Raw genomic sequence first — 23,101 nt, 5'->3', positions numbered from 1 at the left:
CATAGTGCGGCGCATGGGAGAATGTGCAGGGGAATCTTTAGAACCTGTATCACACCATACTACCGTACCAGCCGTCGTATCTCACTAAGCAGTCTGCTGGGACATCAAGCAGACATGCACCATGTAGCTAGGGTTGCTTCTGTTCGCTAGATCCCTTCGTTTAGAAGAAGGAAATCATTTTGTCACAAGAAAATATTCTGTCACATGACAGTGAAATCCACTAAACTGCACCCGTGTGTCTACTAACTGGGCACAACCATAATTGGTTCTGCCTACTTCATGTACACAAATGGGAAATTTGTGATAAAGTCCTATGGGACCAAAATGTTGATGTCATCGGTTCCTAAGCTTACGCAGTGCTTAATATAACTTAATCTGAGGACAACACTCTCACCCATGCCCGAAGGAGGACTCGAACCTCCGACGGTGGCAGATATAGCACACAAACAATGAATTCGTCGATATGCTTTTGGTGCTGGGTGCATCCGATAACGCAACTACTGCTGCTGTTGTTGTTCGTACGTATGCTTCACGTTATCCTCAAAGGTGCCATCCCGGTAAGAATATTTTTCGTCACCTGGAGCTACGCCTTCGGGTAAACGGTAACATTTGTGCAGCAGTTATGGACATAGATCGTCCAGGAATAAAATGTACTCCACAGACAGAGGATGCGTTTCTTGAAACCGTTAACAAATCACCTCGACGAAGTACCCTTGATATTGCAAGGCAGTTCCAGATATGTCAAAGACTAGTTTTTGAGCTGTTGCACGATGAAGAACTACACTCAGATCATTACGTGTTAACTCAACACCAGCGGCCAGAAGACAGCATTCGACGAGTACAGTTTAGTGAATGGATTCTGAACCCAGTGGAAGATAACGAACATTTTATATATAGCTTGAATGGAATGACGAGCCTAGCTTCAGTCGTAAGGTATTTTCAAGCGCCCAGAACAGGCATTATTGGCTTAAGCAGAATCCACAAGTTATCCATGAACGTGACTTTCAAGCGCGCTGAGGCACAACGATGTTGGCTGGAATCGTGGGAGAGATGCTTCCAGGCCCTTGCCTGTTACCGGACAAGTTCAGTGAGCTCCTGCAGCGTACGTTTCTTTGCAATACTTCGACTTTGCATTAGAAAACGTTCCACTTAGTGTTCGGCGACAGCTATTTTTCAGCATGACGGTGCACCGCCACCCTTTGGAATGAATATAACCATGTAAATGTATATTCCCCAAGGAAATCAATTGGACGTCGAGGTTCAACGTTTGGGCCTCCACATTCCACGGACCTTAATCCATCATATTTTTGAAAGGAAAAATTTTATAGTGTCCCATCCTAGGATGTACAGGACCTAGCAGCTCGCGTGCATGACACTTCAGCACTAGTGGATGTAGGTGTAATAAGTAGAGTCCAGCAAAGTATGAGCCAGCGAGTGGTGAAGTATTTGTAAATACCAGTTGGTCGCTTTGAAAAACTTCTCTAAAATGAACGTTGCTTGTGCGTATACGTACATCTGCACCTGCATCTACATAGTTACTCTGCAAATCACACTTAAGTTTCTGGCAGAGGGTTCATCGAACCATTTTCATACTACGTGTCTACTACCATTCCTCTCTCTAATGGCGCGTGTGAAAAAGGAGCACCTAAATCTTTCCGTTCGAGCTCTGATTACTCTTATTTTATTATGATGATCATTTCTCCCTACGTAAGTGCGTGTCAACAAAATATTTTCCCATTCGAAAGAGAAAGTTTGTGATTGAAATTTTGTAACTAGATCTCGCCGCAAAGAACACCGCCTTTGTTTCAGTGACTGCCACCCCAACTCGCGTATCAAATCAGAGACACTCTCACCCCTATTGCGCGATAACACGAAACGAGCTGCCCTCCTTTGAACTTCTTCGATGTCCTCCGTCAGTCCTACCTGGTAAGGATCCCACGCCGCCCAGCAATATTCTAGTAGAGAACGGACAAATATAATGTAGGCTGTCTCTTTAGTGGGTTGCCGCATCTTCTAAGTGTTCTGTCTACAAAACGCAGTCTTTGTTTCGCCTTCCCCAAATTATTAGTTATGTGGTCTTTCCAGTTTAAGATGCTCGTAATTGTAATTCCTAGGTATATAGTCGAACTGACAGCCCTCAGATTTGTGTGATTTATTGTATATCCAAAATTTATAGGATTTCCTTTAGTACCAATGTGGATGACCTCGCACCTTTCTTTGTTTAGAGCCAATTGCCACTTTCGCACCATACAGAAATTCTCTCTAGATCAATTTCTAATTCGAATTGACAATCTGATGATTTTACTAGACGGTAAATTACAGCGTCAACTGCAAATAATCTACATCTACATATACATTTATACTCCGCAAGACACTCAACGGTGTGTGGCGGAGGGCACTTTACGTGCCACTGTCATTACCTCCCTTTTCTGTTCCAGTCGCGTATGGTTCGCGGGAAGAACGACTGTCTGAAAGCCTCCGTGTGCGCTCTAATCTCTCTAATTTTACATTCGTGATCTCCTCGGGAGGTATAAGTAAGGGGTAGCAATATATTCGATACCTCATCCAGAAACGCACCCTCTCGAAACCTGGCGAGCAAGTTACACCGCGATTCAGAGGGCCTCTCTTGCAGAGTTTGCCACTTGCGTTTGCTAAACATCTCCGTAACGCTATCACGGTTACCAAATAACACTGTCACGAAACGCGCCGCTCTCCTTTGGATCTTCTCTATCTCCTCCGTCAACCCGATCTGGCAAGGATCCCACACTGACGAGCAATACTCAAGTATAGGTCGAACGAGTGTTTTATAAGCTTCCTCCTTTGTTGATGGACTACATTTTCTAAGAACTCTCCCAATGAATCTCAACCTGGCACCCGCCTTATCAACAATTAATTGTATATGATCATTCTACTTCAAATCGTTCCGCACGCATACTCCCAGATATTTTACAGAAGTAACTGCTACCAGTGTTTGTTCCGCTATCATATAATCATACAATAAAGGATCCTTCTTTCTATGTATTCGCAATACATTACATTTGTCTGTGTTAAGGGTCAGTTGGCACTCCCTGCACCAAGTGCCTATCCACTGCAGACCTTCCTGCATTTCGCTACAATTTTCTAATGCTGCAACTTCTCTGTATACTACAGCATCATCCGCGAAAAGCCACATGGAACTTCCGACACTATCTACTAGGTCATTTATATATATTGTGAAAAGCAATGGTCCCATAACACTCCCCTGTGGCACGCCAGAGGTCACTTTCACGTCTGTAGACGTCTCTCCATCTAAGGGGGTTGCTTAGATTATCACCTAGACTATTTATGTAAATTAGGAACAGCAAAGGGCATATGCACTACCTTTTGGAACACGAGATATCAGTTCTGGTCTACTCGATGATTTACTGTCTATCACTACGAAATGTGAACTATGAACTCTCTGAGAGGAAATCACGAATCCAGTCACACAGTTGAGACGATACGCCATATGCACGCAATCAGATTAATAGTTGCTTGTGGGGAAGGTATCAAAAGCCTTCTGGAAATCTAGAAATGTGGAATCGATCTGAGATCCCTTGTCGACAGCGCTCATTACTTCATGGGAATTAAGAGCTAGCTGTGTTGCACAAGAAAGATATTTTCTTAATCCGTGTTGGTTATGTATCAATAAGTCACTTTCTTCAAGGTGATTCATAATGTTCGAGTACAGTATATGCTCCAAAATGGGGTCAGTGATATGGGTCTGTAATTCAATGGGTTATTCTTAATTCCTTTCTTGAATATTGGTGTGACCTTGTTACTTTCCAGTCTTTAGGAACAGACCTTTCGTTAAGTGAGCGGTTGTATATGATTGCTAAGAAAGGCGCTGTTGTGTCTGCATACTATGAGGATAAGACTGAACGTCAAACGTACAGAATGGAATTATTGTACATAGTATAATGTGCTATCTAGTGTAGCCTACCTTTAGTGTTTTTTATATCTCATTTGATACTGTGTCATGGACGAAAGAAAATGGTCGGTTAGGTCTATAAGAAGTTCATGTTTTGTTTTAATGTTTAAATACAGTACAGGTTACAGTAGTAGAAAGTCATACGCAAGATACGCATTGTGGAGGTGTTAATTGGATACTATTTCATGTTTTAACTGAAAAAAATGATTGGTGCGATAGCCGCATATCCGTTCCCCACAGCACCGCTTCCTCTCACTGAACTAATGGGACAGCTCCAGCACAGCACACAGCTCATGCTATCTGTTCTTGGCCACACAACACGCAGGTACAGCGTTGCCAGAGCCTCGTCTTTAAATCGCGTTTCTATTAAAACTATTGGCGAAACTAGGTTTTTCTAGATACCTTTTTGGCCTTTAATCGCAGGCCGACCACCAGGTGCTGTATTTTTTCTTCACCCTGCGTATGGGCTCCTTTAACATAATGCGCAGCATGCCAGCTTGCGAGACAGGAAAGTCAACAGACACGGCTCGAACCAGTGTGGTGGATTAACAACGTGAGGTGGTACATCGACCATGATCGGTGTGGTGTTTAGGCGGTCGCCCACGCTCGTTTAGGCAAATGCTAGACTGGTCCCCAATTCCGCCTGAGAGAACACGATACACAAACAGATAAAATATAATACCACACAGAACAAAGTTTGCGCTATTCAGTGGCAGATGGAGTAGTCGATTACCCTCTTATAGGCTACCTTCACGACTGTGAGCAGGAAGGGCATCCAGGCACAGAATTAATAATACAATAAAGTTTCGAAATCATCGCACAATGTAACATCCAACAGCTCTTATTCATTTCATGTTGATCATCTGAACTGTAATCTTAAACTTTAGTCTTTTGTGCATTGTCACCATGTTTCACTTCACAGAAGCTCTCCTGCGAACCTTGCAGAACTACCACTCCTGGAAGAAAGGATATTGAGGAGACATGGCTTAGCCACGAGGTTCTGGCAGAATTGAAGCTGTGAGGGCGGTTCGTGAGTCGTGCTTGGGTAGCACAGATGAAGGCAAATGTCCCGATTTCGAGTCTCGGTTTGACACTTAGTTTTAAGCTGCCAGGAAGTTTCATATCAGCGCACACTCCACTGCAGAGTGAAAATCTCATTCTGAATGTATCTGGCAACATACAATTTGTCTTTCGGAAAAATATCATCCACACCATTTCCGAAGACTGGAAGAGGTCACAAGTGCGAGCATTATCACACAATCAGCTTAACGGCTCATTCATCCAAGCTGCTGAGAAAAATAATACACAGAATAGAAAAGGAAATTGAAAATGTGATAGATGGCGATCAGTTTTCCCAAAGAAAAGGAAGTCACCAGAGAAGCAATTCTGACGTTGCGGTTGATAATGGACGCAAGACTAAATAAAAATCAAGAGAGGCACGTCCACAGGATCTGTTAGCCGACAATGTAAGATGGAGCAAGATGCTCGAAATTTCGAGAAAAATAGGGGTAAGCTATAGGAAGAAACGGGTAATATACAATATGTATAAGAGCCAAGACGGAATAACATGAATAGACGACCAAGAACGAAGTGCTTGGATTAAAAAGGGTGTAAGGCAGTGATGTTGTCTTTCGCCCGTACTCTTCTATCTGCACATCGAATAAACAACGATGGAAATAAAAGAAAGGTTCGGGAGTGATATTAAAATTCAAGGTCAAAGAATATCAATGATACGATGCGTTGATGGCATCACTATGATTAGCGCAACTGAAGAAGAATTAAATGATCTGCTGAGTGGAATGAACAATCTAATGAGTACAGAATAGGGACTGACAGTAAATCGAAAGAAGACGAAAATAATGAGAAGTAGTAGAAATGAGAACAGCGAGAAACTTAACATCAGGTTTGATGGTCATGAATTAGATGATGTTAAGGAATTCTGCTTTATAGGCAGAAAAATAACCTGCGACTAACGGAGCTGGGGGTACAGCAAAAACAGACTAGCACTGGCAAAAAGGGCGTTCCTGGCCAAGAGAAGCCTGCTAGTATCAAACATATGCCTTATTTAAAGAAGAAATATCTGAGATTGTACCTTTGGAGCACAGTATTGTATGGTGGTGAAACATGTTCTTTGACAAATCCGGAACAGAAGAGCACCGAAGCATCTGCGATGTGGTGCTATAGACAAATGTTGAAAATTTGGTGGACTGATAATGTAAGGAATGAGGAGATTCTGCAGAGAATCGGAGAGGACAGGAATATGAGGAAAACAGTGGCAAGGAGAAGCGATAGGATGGTAGGACATCTATTAAGACAGCAGGGAATGACTTCCATCCGACTAGAGGGAGATGTTGAAGGGAAAAACTGTAAGGGAATACAGAGATTGGAACACATCTGTCTATTTCATGTTGTACTGGATATGGTCAATCAGTGAATGTTAGACTTTGTGAGGCTCCAATTTTGAATACTTCCATCAAAGGATCTACTCTGTAAGGTATTAAGAAATGGAAATAGTGTTTTTTTAGACTTCTATTGTTACTGAGGGAAATGTCGCAGTGGTAGCCCTCTGGACACGTACTGGACAGGGCGCAATTCAAATCCACAAAAGTCAATTCAGATTTAAGTTTTCTAATTTTTCTAAAAAGCTTAGGGAGGATGCCAGGATATTTTACATGAATGGTAATTGCTGATTTTTGTCCCCGGGCTTTCTTATCCGAATTGGTACACCATCTCCAGTGACATCATCATTGATGACAAGTTGAACATTACTTTTCCAGCCGGCTGGGGTGGCCGAGCGGGTCCAGGCGCTACAGTCTGGAACCGCACGACCGCTGCGGTCGCAGGTTCGAATCCTGCCTCCGGCATGGAAGTGTGTGATGTCCTTAGATTAGTTAGGTTTAAGTAGTTCTAAGTTCTAGGGGACTGATGACCTCAGAAGTTAAGTCCCGTAGTGCTCAGAGCCATTTGAACCATTTGAACTAATTTTCCTGCCTCCCTTCTGCTGTTTAAACCGTGAGGTGTCTGCATTATAAGGAATGGCTGTAATTTTTGTGATTTTTGCCACAAGAAGTTCTATACATGAGCACACTCTTGGATTAAATCCCTTTGGCAAACAGAGTTACTGTTATATTGGAAATATAACCACGACATTCAGTTGCTGTACCAATCATCCAACGGTGGAATGCAGTCAACAGTTGAGAGATAGAGTTATGTGCAGATGTCACTTCCTTCTTTCCTGCGAAACTTTTGACTCTGTTTTGTCGACGATCGTAGTGTGGAGACTCATCTGTGAGATGCTGTCTTTCATGTCTATATTTATGAAATTAGGTGAGAAGTATCATAGACTCTGCTTTTTCCAGCGATCACTAGCACTGAGGTAACATGTGTTCAAGAAAGGCGTGGATTGACTGAAAAGTAATGCCTCCACCTTCGTAACTCTTTAACAGCTGGCTGGCAGCATTGGTTTGTGTCAGATACTGGCTTGTTCTGTAGCCTCTTCTCTACAGCTTCAGTAGGTGGGAAGCCTTAGAATTGAACGGTTGTGTTGTTACATTGTAAAGTATGGATCCCTGCACAGACGGTCGGTCAATGCGATTTAAACAAGGTGCAGTCATTGAATTCTGGACAGGAGACGGTGTCACCCCAAAGAAGATTCATCAGAGAATGAAAGTAATTTAGGGTGATTGTGTTGATGTGAGTCTGTGAGTCGTTGGGCGAGTAAGCTTGAAGATGTTGAGGCGTAAATATCTGACCTGCAAGACAAACGAATAGTTGAGCGTCCTGTGACAGCAACCACCGATTTCACAAGCAAAATATTGACAGATTGATTCAGGACAATTGTCGTATCACTCAGAGAGAAATTTGCAAGCACAATCGGCATTTCACAAGAACGTGTGGGTCACATTATTGCTTTTCTTGGCTATCGGAAGATCTGTGCACGATGGGTACCGCGGATGCTGACTCCTGAAATGAAGGCGCACAGACTTGAAATTCGCCAGTAACTCCTCGCGCGTTACGAGAATAAAGACGCACGGTACTCACATCAACACAACCACCATAAACTGTTTTCATTCTCTGATGAATATCCTTTGGGGTGACACCTTCTCCTGTCGAGAATTCAATGACTGTACGTTGCTTAAATTGCATTGAGCTACCGTCTGCGCAAGGGTTTCATACTTAACACTGTGACAACACAGCGTCTCAATGCTAAGGCTTCCCGCAAACTGGAGCAGTAGAGAAGATGCCACGAAACAAGCCATTACCTGCTGCATACCAATGCTCTTCAACGAGTTATGAAGGTTGAGGCATGATTTTTCATTCAGCCCTCGTACTTACAACACTCTGCATCTTTTTAAATATACCGAATGCAAAGACAACTTTTTGTCACAGTTGATTAATGCCCCAATACTGTTTTCCGTTTCAGACTTGTGAATAAATGATTGTTAGCGACAAACATAGAGTTCTCATTCAAACGTAACTGAAATAATCCGTGTGTTTTCTGAGTTCTAATTTAGTTTTAGACAGGGAAGAGTTTTCCATTTATTTGATCCGAAACATCTATATTTTCGCTTGATGATTGCAAGTTTACTGAGGATGACCGTTCTAAGCAAGCATTCCGCAGTCGTGTGATAAATCTTGAATCTTTGTGTACGCATTGCAGGCAGCGTGGTGTACTGTGATGGACATTTACTTAGCAATGAATTGGACAGAAGCGTGATTTATATCAGGAATACATGCTGCTCGTTGATTGTTTACAGGTACTATGTCAGAGCAGGGGAGATCTCCGCTGCACAGGTAACACTACAGTTTTGGAGCCATGATTAACGGGATTTGGATACTTTCAGGGAGGAGTGACCTTTTATCATAGTCTATATAATTCCAAAATTGTTTCATAACTGCACGTAGATTTAACATACTTCAGCTACCCCACAAAGTCTTGATTGCTGATGGTCAAGCTGTCTAAGACCTGCCAGCAAGTCTCGGGGCATCAATATCAGAGACTCTCGTCACAGGTTCGCTGTGGGGCTCGTTGTCTGTGGCCGAGGCAGAAGTGTAGCCACAGTCTAACGTGACAGTCACAACACTCTACCGTCTTTTTACTACCCACTGTGAATGCATCGCGCCAAGTGGCCAGCAAGTGACACCTCTGAGCATGATATCGGACGATTACAATTACTATTATTTTTATTAATTTGTAACACAGATTTCACAGAAGGGAGTGCATGAAACGCCATAAAAATCGACAGTAACTTAAAAAGTCACCACGTATGTCATTGTCTAGTTTTCTAAGACATGCGAGGGTATGAGAGGGTACATTACAGGACAGTTCATTTACATTTTTCTTGTAACGTGAGGATATTTATGAAAAGTGTCGTTTTCAGTTAATAACAAAGAACTGCTAATAAACGCCGGAAGACACTTTTTTTTTTTTGGAAGACATATACCTTCCCAGAAATGCGAAGTTTTATTTGCTACACTTCCAGTAAAATCAGTGACCGTGGAACGTTGAAAACCTCTGTGAAATGGAATACCAACACAATTTAATGTACAAATATGCCACCGCACCTATAGCTGATGGGAAAACCGCATACACATCATAATAAAACGTCAAAAAAATGAAAGTTCCTCATCAGAGAAGGAACCAATTTTATTATTGTCACTACAACTGACCCGCAACGGCATGAATCTTCAAGACATTCGCTTTTGAAGCAAAGGTAATTACATTTACAAAAATATTCGTACGTCAGAAAGTGGGGCGAATCATTAGAGACCATAATTTTTTTAGGTGCAATTAAAATGACTGTAAATGGAGTACGCCGCAATCGTACACATATTCGAAAGTATTTATTTAGTAACAAGTTGTACCTTATGGCACTGAATCTCATGCCTATTTGTAATTTACTAATACATCGAACGCAAAAATATAACAACTATTTCGTTACTTATATTGAAAAGTAATTAAAACATGCATGTCTCTTACAACGGATGTGACTGCTTTTTCACCGCCTGGAAGCGCTATTGTCGATCTAGCTGTGAAACGGTAACAACTTTCACACCAGAGAGTGTCGTGACCGTATATACACACACACCAAAAATGTTTTTCATCACCTCGGTTCCGAGAGTTCCGGGACCTGTACAGAAAACTGGAATAAAGATCAACATAAACACCATTTCCGCCATTTTTATTGCTCATGAAAACCACACATAGCACTTTGCACCACCATACAGCGAGACCTGCAGAGCTGGTGGTCCAGATTGGTGTACACACCGGCACCTCTAATACACAGTAGCACGTTCTCTTGCACTGATGCATGCCTGTATTCGTCGAGGCATACTATCCACAAGTTCCAGATTTGTCCAACTCCTCAACGGCGATTAGCCGTAGATTACTCAGAATGGTTGGTGGGTAACGTCGTCCATAAACAGCCCTTTTTTGAATGTATCCCAGGCATGTTCGATAGGGCTCATGTCTGTCGAACATGCTGGCCACTATAGCAAGCGATGTCGTTATGCTGAAGGAAGTCATTCACAAGATATGCACGATGGGAGAGCGAATTTTTGTCCATGAGTCGAATGCCTCGTCAATTTGCTGCCGATATGGTTGCACTATCAGTCGGAGGATGGCATTCACGTATCGTACAGCCTTTACGGCGCCTTCCATGACCACCAGCGGCGTACATAATGCCACCCCTAAAGAGCAGGGAACTCCCACCTTCCGGCACTCGCTGGACAGTGTATCTAAGGCGTTCAGCCTGACCGGGTTGCATCCGAAGACGTGTGCGACGATTGTCTGGTTGAAGGCATATGCGACACTCGTCGGTGAAGAGAACGTGATGCCAATCCTGAACGGTCGATTAGGATTGTTGCTGGGCCCACATGAACCGCGCTGCATGGTGTCATGGTTGCAAAGCTGAACCTCGCCATGGACGTCGGGAGTGAAGTTTCGCATCATGCATCATATTGCGCACAGTTTGAGTCGTAACACGACGTCCTGTGGCTGCACGAAAAGCATTATTCAACATGGCGGTGTTTCGGTCAGGGTTCCTCCGTCCATAATCCGTTGGTAGCAGTCATCCACTTTAATATTAGCCTTCGGGCGGCCTGAGCGAGACATGTAATCGACAGTTCCGGTCTCTCTGTATCTCCTCCATGTTCGACCAACATCGCTTTGGTTCACTCCGAGACGCCTGGACACTTCCCATGTTGAGAGCCCTTCCTGGCAAGAAGTAACAATAGGATCGCGATCGAACCGCGGTATTGTCCGTCTAGGCGTGGATGAACTACAGACAACATGAGCTGTGTATCTCCTTGTTGGTGGAATGACTGGAATTGATCGGCTGTCGGGCCCCCTACGTCTAATAGGCGCTGCTCATGCATGGTTGTTTACATCTTTGGGCGGGTTTAGTGACATCTCTGAACAGTCGACGGAACTGTGTCTGTGGTACAATATCCACAGTAAACGTCTGTCTCCAGGATTTCTGGTAACCTGGAGGATGGAAACCGTTTTTGGTATGCATTAGACTGTGGTGCAGCAGTCACGATCTGCTGATGAATGAGGAAGGGTACATACGATTTGCTGGCTGCTACACAAGACAGAGTGCCTTGGGTAGCAGCCAACCTGTGTATTTGAGTTGTGGCTTGTACAGTGACCGCTGAGCGCAGGCTTTCTTTTAATCTGCCATATCTCAGTGGTGTACCCTCAGTACAGCGCCCATATTGACGTCTTGCTATAACCGGCACTGAATGCAGGCTGTCTGCCTGTTACTGATTCAGTGCCATGTACCAAATACTAGGAAGTGTGAAACTTCGGTCTCATTTGCTCCTAGTGGATGAATATAGCATTTAAGTTACTTGTCCTTTGTCTGTTTTGCCTGTAAATATGTGTGTTACATGCTATTACATGTTTTATTCAGACGTCAAATTCTGAAACTTCTCACCAGTCCAAAACTCATAATATTTATCGCCCTGATAGTGCATCGTTTGTCTGTTAGATGGTTGCACATGCGTGAAGCTACTGCTCTCAGGTTGTTATCGCTCGACTCTGTTAGGCTTAATGTATCAGCTGCGCCAAGCCAATGTGAAGACTTCGATGTGTGTTAAGTTAATGATGCACATGTCAAATATGTCCTTTTTTGCTGAGTTTTGTGTTCGACATGAATTTTGAAAAATTTCTTGTCTGCTCGTAAATGTGTCACCACTTGATTCTGTGAAGTTTATAGCGTCATTTGCATTAATGTAATATAACTGATGTAAATAAATTAAGCATGTTTTATTCTGCGAAGTTTCTGCGTGAACATTTATTTTTAAATGGTTCAAATGGCTCTGAACACTTGGCGACTTAACTTCTGAGTCGCCTAGAACTTAGAACTAATTAAACCTGACTAACCTAAGGACATCACACACATCCATGCCCGAGGCAGGATTCGAACCTGCGACCGTAGTGGTCGCTCGGCTCCAGACTGTAGTGCCTAGAACAGCATGGCCACTCCGGTCAGCAACATTCATTTAAAAAAAAATTGGTGAGTGGCCAATGTACGAGCAGAAAGTATAACTGGTCGCAAAAGTACATTACTGTAAGTTCAAAATTTGTCATCACTGCTCTCTTTGGTTTCATATTGAACTTTAGCATTCAGTTTTCTCATCACCTTTGACGAATAATTGTACCCGTGGTCTAGGGGTAGCGTGTTTGATTCATAATCAAAACGTCTTCGGTCCTTGGTTCGATCCGCGCCACTGCCTAAATTTTGATAAATAATCAGCATTGGCGGCCGAAGACTTCCGGCATAAGAAGTCAGCCTCATTCTGCCAACGGCCTTGTCAAAGAGGGTGGAGAAGCGGGTAGAGGTTCAGGGCACACTCTTGTCCTACGGGTTGGAAATTGCCCCTAAACGCGGAAGAATCAGCAATGATCAACGACATGAGGATGCAGAAGGCAATGGAAACCACTACATTAAAGATACGTAACATGTATCCACAGGACATGTGGCCTGTAGTTGAAGAAGTGTCATGATGATCTCTCCATTGGCAAAAGATTCCGGAATAGTCCCACATTCGGATCTCCGGCAGGGGACTGCCAAGAAGGAGGTTACCATGAGAAAAAGATTGAATAATCAACGAAAGGATAATGTTCTACGAGTTGGGGCGTGGAATGTCAGAAGCTTGAACGTGGTAGCGAAACTAGAAAATCTGAAAAGAGAAATGCAAAGGCTCAATCTAGATATAGTAGGGGTCAGTGAAGTGAAGTGGAAGGAAGACAAGGATTTCTGGTCAGATGAGTATCGGGTAATATCAAAGCAGCAGAAAATGGTATAACAGGTGTAGGATTCGTTATGAATAGAAAGGTAGGGCAGAGGGTCTGTTACTATGAACAGTTCCGTGACCGGGTTGTTCTAATCAGAATCGACAGCAGGTCAACACCGACAACGATAGTTCAGGTATACATGCCGACGTCGCAAGCTGAAGATGAACAGATAGAGAAAGTGTATGAGGATATTGAAAGGGTAGTGCAGTATGTAAAGGTGGACGAAAATCTAATAGTCATGGGCGACTGGAATTCAGTTGTACGGGAAGGAGTAGAAGAAAAGGTTGCAGGACTTGGGACTAGGAATGAAAGAGGAGAAAGACTAATTGAGTTCTGTAACTAGTTTCAGCTAGTAATAGCGGATACCCTGTTCAAGAACCACAAGAGGAGGACGTATACTTGGAAAAGGCCGGGAGATACGGGAAGATTTCATGGTCAGACAGAGATTCCGAAATCAGATACTGGATTGTAAGGCGTACCCAGGAGCAGATATAGACTCAGATCACAATACAGTAGTGATGAAAAGTAGGCTGAAGTTCAAGACATTAGTCAGGAAGAATCAATACCCTAAGAAGTGGGATACGGAAGTTCTAAGGAATGACGAGTTACGTTTGAAGTTCTCTAGCGCTATAGATACAGCAATAAGGAATAGCGCAGTAGGCAACACAGTTGAAGAGGGATGGACGTCTCTAAAAAGGGCTATCACAGAAGTTGGGAAGGAAAACATAGGTACAAAGAAGGTAGCTCCGAAGAAACCATGGGTAACAGAAGAAATACTTCAGTTGATTGATGAAAGGAAGAAGTACAAACATGTTCCGGGAAAATCAGGAATACAGAAATACAAGTCGCTGAGGAATGAAATAAATAGGAAGTGCATCGAAGCTAAGACGAAATGGCTGCAGGAAATATGTGAAGACATCGAAAAAGATATGATTGTCGGAAGGACAGACTCAGCATACAGGAAAGTCAAAACAAGCTTTGGTGACATTAAAAGCAACGGTGGTAACATTAAGAGTGCAACGGGAATTCCACTGTTAAATGCAGAGGAGAGAGCAGATAGGTGGAAAGAATACATTGAAAGCCTCTATGAGGGTGAAGATTTGTCTGATGTGATAGAAGAAGAAACAGGAGTCGATTTAGAAGAGAAATGGGATCCAGTATTAGAATCGGAATTTAAAAAAGCTCTGGAGGACTTACGGTCAAATAAGGCAGAAGGGATAGATAACATTCCATCAGGATTTCTAAAATCATTAGGGGAAGTGGCAAAAAGACGACTGTTCACGTTGGTGTGTAGAATATATGAGTCTGGCGACATACCATCTGACTTTCGAAAAAGCATCATCCACACAATTCCGAAGACGGCAAGAGGTGACAAGTGCGAGAATTATCGCACAATCAGCTTAACAGCTCATGCATCGAAGCTGCTTACAAGAATAATATACAGAAGAATCGAAAAGAAAATTGAGAATGCGCTAGGTGACGACCAGTTTGGCTTTAGGAAAAGTAAAGGCACGAGAGAGGCAATTCTGACGTTACGGCTAAAAATGGAAGCAAGGCTAAAGAAAAATCAAGACACGTTCATAGGATTTGTCGAACTGGAAAAAGCGTTCGACAATATAAAATGGTGCAAGCTGTTCAAGATTCTGAAAAAAGTAGGGGTAAGCTATAGGGAGAGACGGGTCATATACAATATGTACAACAACCAAGAGGGAATAATAAGAGTGCACAATCAAGAACGAAGTGCTCGTATTAAGAAGGGTGTAAGACAAGGCTGTAGCCTTTCGCCCCTACTCTTCAATCTGTACATCGAGGAAGAAATCATGAAAATAAAAGAAAGGGTCAGGAGTGGAATTAAAATACAAGGTGAAAGGATATCAATGATACGTTTCGCTGATGATATTGCTATCCTGAGTGAAAGTGAAGAAGAATTAAATGATCTGCTAAACGGAATGAATAGTCTAATGAGTACACAGTATGGTTTGAGAGTAAATCTGAGAAAGACGAAGGTGATGAGAAGTAGTAGAAATGAGAACAGCGAGAAACTTAACATCAGGATTGATGGTCACGAAGTAGATGAAGTTAAGGAATTCTGCTACCTAGGCAGTAAAATAACCAATGACGGACGGAGCAAGGAGGACGTCAAATGCAGACTCGCTATGGCAAAAAAGGCATTTCTGGCCAAGAGAAGTCTACTAATATCAACCGGCCTTAATTTGAGAAAGAACTTTCTGAGGATGTACGTCTGGAGTACAGCATTGTATGGTAGTGAAACATGGACTGTGGGAAAACCGGAACAAAAGAGAACCGAAGCATTTGAGATGTGGTGCTATAGACGAATGTTGAAAATTAGTTGGACTGATAAGGTAAGGAATGACGAGGTTCTACGCAGATCGGAGAGGAAAGGAATATGTGGAAAACACTGATAAGGAGAAGGGACAGGATGATAGGACATCTGCTAAGACATGAGAGAATGACTTCCATGGTACGAGAGGGAGCTGTAGAGGGCAAAAGCTGTAGAGGAAGACACAGATTGGAATACGTCAAGCAAATAATTGAGGACGTAGATTGCAAGTGCTACTCTGAGATGAAGAGGTTAGCACAGGAAAGGAATTCGTGGCGGGCCGCATCAAACCAGTCAGTAGACTGATGACCAAAAAAAAAAAAAAAAAAAAAAAAAATACTACACGTATGTGAGTTTTGTTATATTTTCTGCATAATGAGCACGGGACATCACAGCCACAATTAGGTTGCTGTTACTTATGAGGTCATACATTCATATTCCTATGGTTAAATGTCGTTAAGTATATTTCGACTTGAAGTTGTGTTGCTATCATTTATTATCTTATGGACAAACGTGATGAAATGCACACAGCGTCAAAGTGTTGTGATCAACCAGGATGAAGTCGATTCATAATTATGCGTAATGTTGGTCATTAATTAATAAATGATGAATTGAAATTTGTCCAGTGAAACCACCAGCAAGTCGACTCCCTGACATTCCCTGCCACATCACTGTCGAGTAGCGTCTGTCACAGATACACTAGCTACTTCTCATGTTCAAACATCTAATAACGGAAGTCATGGAACAGATTGCATATTAGCGTTTCCGGGCCAAGGTAATGAAGTTACGCAGAATAGGTAAACAGACACCGGTGCAGTCTCAAATGCAGTACACAAATTCCATGTATTGCAGCAGCACAGTAGGAATCATTATTTAGTTTTCGTGTGACAAAACAATATTTATCAAGTTATGACTCACTGACGCTGTCACATCCCAAATTACGTTTAGAACATCGCATTTAATAAACGTTAGACGTTGCGTTCAGAGAGTGCTAGTGTCATATTAGATTTTAGACTGTTACGTATAAATCATTCCAGAGAAGTTACTAAAATTATGTTACTATCGTTATTAAGGCATTTCACACAAACGTTACACAACTAGAAACACAGACACAAACTTAGAGATTTACTAAATTTAGATTGAATAAGAGAGATAGTACGAAATGTGGAATATCTTTGAAACTGTTGTGGATGTTTAAATGGGCTTTCAGGGAGTGTGTATCTACCATGAAAATTTAGATTTGCAGTTCTTGTTTACAGCTATCTCAATTATGACGACTGTAGTAACAAAAACGAAAAAAGACCGATATGAAATGTGTCGATCCAATGGATTGTATCGATCTAATGGAATGGCGGGTCAACTGTGGGTCTGGACTCTGGATCCAGTAAGTAGAAAGACGGGACTTACAAAAATTCGTTCAACTGATCATTGAATGTTGTCGTCAGTCTAGGACACTTACTAGGGGGAGGCGGGGAGTTAATAAGATGGAAACTATCTAAAGAAGAGCGGCGCGTTTCAACACTGGTACGTTTAGGAAGTGCGACAGTGTTATGTGAATATTCATCCAATTACATTGATAGAGTCTGTTAAAGATGCACTGTGCCCAGTGAGGAGTTTAGGGTTACAATTACAACAGCGTACGCCACTAGAAGAGTCGAGCAATATATTGTTTCCTCCCACATATAACTAGCGATAAGATCATGAGTGGTAGGTCATGATCTTGAATGTATGAGAATATAGAGCTCATACTAATTATCAGTCTTCTTTCCCACGCACCATTTGCGAACGACACAGAAATTGATGGTCATATCGGCAGTACTCATTATCTGTCACCACAAAATGGCTTGCGAAAGCTAGAGGTAGTTCTGTCCTCTGATATGTCTACCGTTCATACGGAAAAATAAAGAATGTGCCAGCAATGAGAGCTGAGACAAGGCAACTCACCAACGCAGTTGCGTGGTCCTCCGCTGAACGGTACGAAGGCGAATGGGTGGCGCTTCTGTATGTTCTCCGGCAGGAACCTGTCTGGGTCGAAGCGTTCCGGGTCCGGCCAGTGGTCGGGGTCACGATGTGTGTGGATGATGTTCATCGTCAGCATCGTTCCCTCGGGAATATTATATCCTCCTGCAACATGCGTGATGCTCTTGAAACTAATTCATAGAATAACTAATTTAGGAGTTAATGGGAAAAATCTGCGTTTTGTGCAATATTTATCTTTCTTGGATTAAGGACTGCCCGCCTTACTTACATTTGCTGCTGTAACATGTCAGAAAAAGAGAATTATCAGACGCCAATGAAACAGTCTCGTCTTATTCACAAAATTATTAGCTAAGGGATACTTCTCAGACATTTATTTCTTTGCGTATGTTTTTCAATAGGGTCCACCTTTAGCAAAACACAATTTCGTTTTTTAACAAAACATGTTTTACTGAAGTTGGAGCATCTTCAGTCGGCTTTTATTTTTCACCTGTTAAAGATAAGGAATGTTCTTTACTGTTTGTACACATGTAACTATTAATTTTTAAATGGTAATTACAGATATTTGAAAAAAACACATAAATTATGATCATACTTTTTTACCACATGATATGATTTTTATGATGCGTTCTGTCTCTACAGTGACTGTTTTGTTCCACAGTTTGTCATCTGCAACCACTTACGCCTTAAAGTAGATATATTGTTTAAGCCAAAACTACGATTTGAAAATTGTTATTTCTATGCCTGAAATTAATTAATTCTGTGCGTGTATATTTACATAGAGCCTCACTTACGTTTCCTTTTCCTTATCATTATCACTGTCAAACATTATATACTGAGTTGCCACTGTCACTGTCACTGTTTCACTGTTTACCAGCCGTAAAAACAAACGTAACGGTCAGTGGAACAGTTGAAGTCGTAAGAACAAGATGGCTGACAGTAGAACTGTTCAAGGTGTTCCTGGCTGTCGTTCTGAATCTACAAACAGTAAAGAACATTCTTTATCTTTAACAGATGAAAAATAAAAGTCCACTAATATGCTGCAAGTGCAGTGAAACATGTTTGGGTGAAAAAATACATTTGTGGTTTACTAAAGGCAGTTTCAACCCTAAGATGACTATTTATTTCTTTATTGTCACTTCATCCCCATATGATACTAAAAAATTTAAAATGGATGAATTATGGGTTTTTAATCAAAATCAAGGACTAAAAGATAAAAACAAAAATGCTCAGTAAGTAATCAAAACCATTTTTTCCTAAAAGCAAGTTCTGCTTACTCGATTCCAACGCAACACATTATTCCTCAGTCTTTGGCCTACAAAACCCTAGTTGTTATCGTAATCTCCGTTTAATTCGACGGCTGTGCACCACCTTATTATGAAGGCCTGCATATCATGATTTTGCCACTATACTAGTCTCCGTCGGAGCCAACGTCTTGCTGCATCCATAACTTGCCCATCATCCACGTGCTGCTTCCCCTGTAGAGCATTTGTCGTGGAGCCAAATACACGACAGTCGGAAGATGTGAGATCGAGGCTGTAGGGAGGATGACGAAGAGCCGTCCAATGAAGTTTCTCAGCTCCTTTTGGGTGCGTAGTCTTGTGAGGTCTGGCGTTGTCGTAGAGAAGTTCGCTTGTGGCTACCAACACGCTGTAGTCATTTGTTCAGTTTTCTGAGGGTAGTACAATACACTACAAAGTTGTTCGTTGCACCATAAGGGAGGATATAGATCAAAATATCCACTTCAGAGTCCCAGAAGACAGTCGCCCTTTATCGACTGAGATCGCGACTTTGAACTTTTTCTTCGAAGGAGAGGTGGTATGGTGCGATTCCATTGATTGCCGTTTTGTGTCCTGCTCGAAGTGATAAGCCCATGTTTCGTCGTCTGTGACAATGTTCAACCAAAAATTGTCATGATCAGCCTCTTAACGCGCAAACATTCCCGCGCGGAGGGTCCTTCGTTGCCCTTCACGACCTTGTGTTAGGCAGTGAGGAATCCAACGGGCACACACCTTTGAGTATTCCAACTGATAGACGAGTGTGCCAGCAATACCAACATAGACTCCAGCTGAGCAGCGAGGTGTTTCATTGTGATCCGTCGACCACGTCGAATGGTAGTGTCCGTACATGCCAACGCGGGAGATCGGTGAAGTTTTCGCGACTTTGTTGCTATGATGACAGACGCCCTGCCCAACGAGTCAACGTGCTTTTGTTCACTGCCAGGTCTCCGTAAACATTCTATAAGCACCTATGAATGTCCACAATGGAACAGTTTGTCGCGAAAGGAAACTCAATGACAACTGTCTGCCTAATACACACCTTCGCTGCAGACGTCATTTTTAAGCCTTGTGTCGAGTCGCCACCTATCGGAAATTCATGAGAATATAGGGACTGAAGCGGCAATATTCCATGATGCTCCACAGCTAATTCCTCATTTTTCAAGCGAAACTGGCTGAAGAAAAGAATGTGTTGCATTACTTTCTGAACGCCCCTAGTATATGCATTGAAAAACACATCGTAGGAAAAGTGACAGGCTCAAAGAATGTTTCACTGAAAGCCTTGGAGAAAGGGATCTGGGGAGGAGAGAATGTGTTCAGCAATGTTGAAGGATGTTAGGAGAAAAATAATATGGCTCCATTAGGCAGGAAAATATGGAGACGGGGGTAGATGTTGGAGCGGATAATGGGAGATAGTCGGCAAGGAGGAGTTTGGTGTACGGGTACATCAGTAGTATCAGGAAAAAAGACATAGGGAGAGATTGAGAGGGAAAATAGGAGGGAGCCCTGATATGGACAAGGATAGCTGACGAAGGATAAGTTCGAATCTCATTGTTTGGGAGAGGTAGTTGGTTTGGGATACAGTATTGAGTATGTGTACGGTCGGGACAGGCGGATGTGTTTCTAAAGAAGAGGCAGCACACCAGGAATAGCGATGAGAGATTATGTAAATGAGTGTTGGACGTCATTTGCCGGGAGGCCCCTTACGGGGCAGGTCCGGCCGCCTTGGTGCAGGTCTTATTACATTCGACGCCACATTGGGCGACCTGCGCGCCGTATAGTGATGAAATGATGTTGAAGACAACACAACACCCAGTCCCTGAGCGGAGAAAATCCTCGACCTAGCCGGGAATCGAACCTGGGCCCGCTGGACGGCAATCCGTCACCCTGACCACTTTTTTTTTTAATCTCATTTTGTTCGTGTTTGTTCGTTACATCTGCTCGGTGCGGACGTCGCAAGACACCCGTTTCAGTTCATTGTTGATCGATTAACTCAGTTTTTTTTATTACAGAGGGCAGCTAACCCTCTGACCAAACACGCTGAGTTTCCGTGCCGGCGACCACTCAGCTATCGGGGCGGACATTAGAGATGATACAATGGGTTACTGGAATCTACGAGTAATTTGCAAATAGTGTAGGATATGCGGTGGTATTCGAGGTAGGTGAGGAGAGGTGTCAATTTGATAAGATGATACAGGATCAACGGGGAGTGGGGTAGTGGAAGATAAAAGAATGCGGGAAACGAGGCGAATTGCATAACGTTCAAATATTTGTAGGGAGCTATGGAACTTTGGTGGGTCAGGTACCCATGCAACACTTGCTTAGGAGAGTATAGGTCAGGTTAACATATATGTATCTATATATAAAAATTAAAGCCCCTGCCACCGTTTTCTGCATGAAGGCTAATGCCAGGAATTAGTGGTGGGATTTGTATTACGAGTTTCGTTAGTAGACAGACTGATTCACGACAAATGTTTATAAATATGATTTATTAACGCTACAACACAGAAGCCGCCTGGCTGTAGATACTGTTATACATACAGGGCGGGATGCTAGTATGTTAATAATGGACCTATGGTAGAAGGATCAGACTTAGTTTAGGTATGCGTATTAAGAGACAACGCTCTCATCATCCTGTTGTTCACATTCAGTTTGTAGCGCTCATGAAAGAAAATTTTCAGAAGCATATCCGTATCTTGCTTCTCATCTTACACGGCGTGATTAAGCTGTCCTTTCCTGCAACACCCAAAAATTTTCATATTGCCTCGCTTGCTACATGAAAACTATTAGTCCCACAACAAAAATTAAAAGAACTTTTTTGTAGGACATTTAATTTATTTAAATATTGTCCTGGGACACGTTTTCGCTACAGGCTGTAGTTTTCGAATTATTCAAGAAAAACGTACAAAAGTTACCTTCAACCAATTTTTTATGGAATAACTCGAAAATCGTGGCTTAACAGTTCGTTTCTAGTGAGAGAGACATTATGAAAATTTCACGTGAGGTTTTCGATAGCACTGAAGGTTGCATAAAACCCATAGGGAGGGCCAGCTGAATCATGCTCAAAGTCGTTGACTTGGCAGTTGTGCAGCACTCCCTGTCTTCTTACTCAGCTACGTGTACCAAGAGTGCTTCCTCTGTTGTCCAGACATTGCTGTGAGCTGCTATGCTTGAGGTACCACTGTGCATGGCGATTCGTTTTTATATTTCTAAAGATGCGGTGGGACTATATGAATAAATACGTGTGCTCACAACCCAACGTTTATTTTATTTCCTCAACACCACAAACTGAGTGTCAACAACCTGATGATGAATTATTGTCTATTGAAGCACATAGTCCAGTTGTGTCACATACATAAGAGGTTTAGTGGAAATAATTATTAGTGATAAAATATAATAACCACTATGCAACATCCGAAAAATGGTAATACTAAGACTACCACATTGCTTTCACGGGAAGATAATGGTAGTGCGTCGTTACCTTACATGCTGATGCCGTTGAAGTCGTCCCACGTAAGTTAATACAAATTTCATGATCAATATTTTTTGAAGGCCAGCATAGCTTTCATATTAACAGAAATTGTGCACGGTGACCACAACGATAGGATCAAAGAAATTAGAGGTTGTACGAAGTGCACCGACAGGTTTTCCCATGCACCATTAGCAAATGGAACAGGACGTGTCGATGACAGTAGTTCTAGAAGTACATTCAGCCATATGCTGCAAGGTGCCTCGTGGGATATGTATCTAGATGTAGAAGTAGGTGTTGGACATTCGACGCGAGTCAGAGATAAAAACCGTTTTGGGATCAGTCTGTCACTGATATAAAGACTACAAAGCCAACAGCAGCAATGACATCTAACAGCAGTATCTCAATTGGTTATTCGATGCACAACCTTTACTTTGCGCCACAGTACTTGCTGCGAACAAAGACGCCAGGCTTGTACTAGTTCACATGCAACTTCTGACACAACAAAATTTTTCGCACCGGAAACACCTTGTATTTCTAATATCTCACAGTTTTACGAGGTTACAGAACATTTTCCATGCAGGTGAACTCACTTCGCCCATAGTTATGAGGGCTTGCTTCTATGGTCATGCTCCGTTGTATCCACAGAGTAGGGGGCCACACAAACGTAGCTGCGATACTAATACACTCGAATCTGTTCGGTTGCTCAGTCAAGAAAGTAGTAAACGGAAACTCGCCACCATTGAGTGGTTTAATTGATCCCAAGGTTATGATTAATCTCATGAGT

At 42.4% G+C, this 23,101-nt stretch overlaps 1 protein-coding gene across 1 annotated transcript in view; it reads right to left on the bottom strand.

Moving 5' to 3' along the window:
• The window catches only part of LOC126282120 (cytochrome P450 4C1-like), an 89,404-nt gene that overhangs the window by 512 nt on the left and 65,791 nt on the right, over positions 1-23,101 (bottom strand). Inside the window, exon 11 of the mRNA XM_049981589.1 lies at positions 17,536-17,715. Coding sequence (XP_049837546.1) covers positions 17,536-17,715 — 180 coding nt within the window. The remainder of the gene's footprint in view (positions 1-17,535; positions 17,716-23,101) is intronic.

Source organism: Schistocerca gregaria, chromosome 7 (assembly GCF_023897955.1).
Source record: "Schistocerca gregaria isolate iqSchGreg1 chromosome 7, iqSchGreg1.2, whole genome shotgun sequence".
NCBI classification, from domain to species: domain Eukaryota; kingdom Metazoa; phylum Arthropoda; class Insecta; order Orthoptera; family Acrididae; genus Schistocerca; species Schistocerca gregaria.
This window is presented reverse-complemented; position numbering and strand designations above follow the sequence as displayed.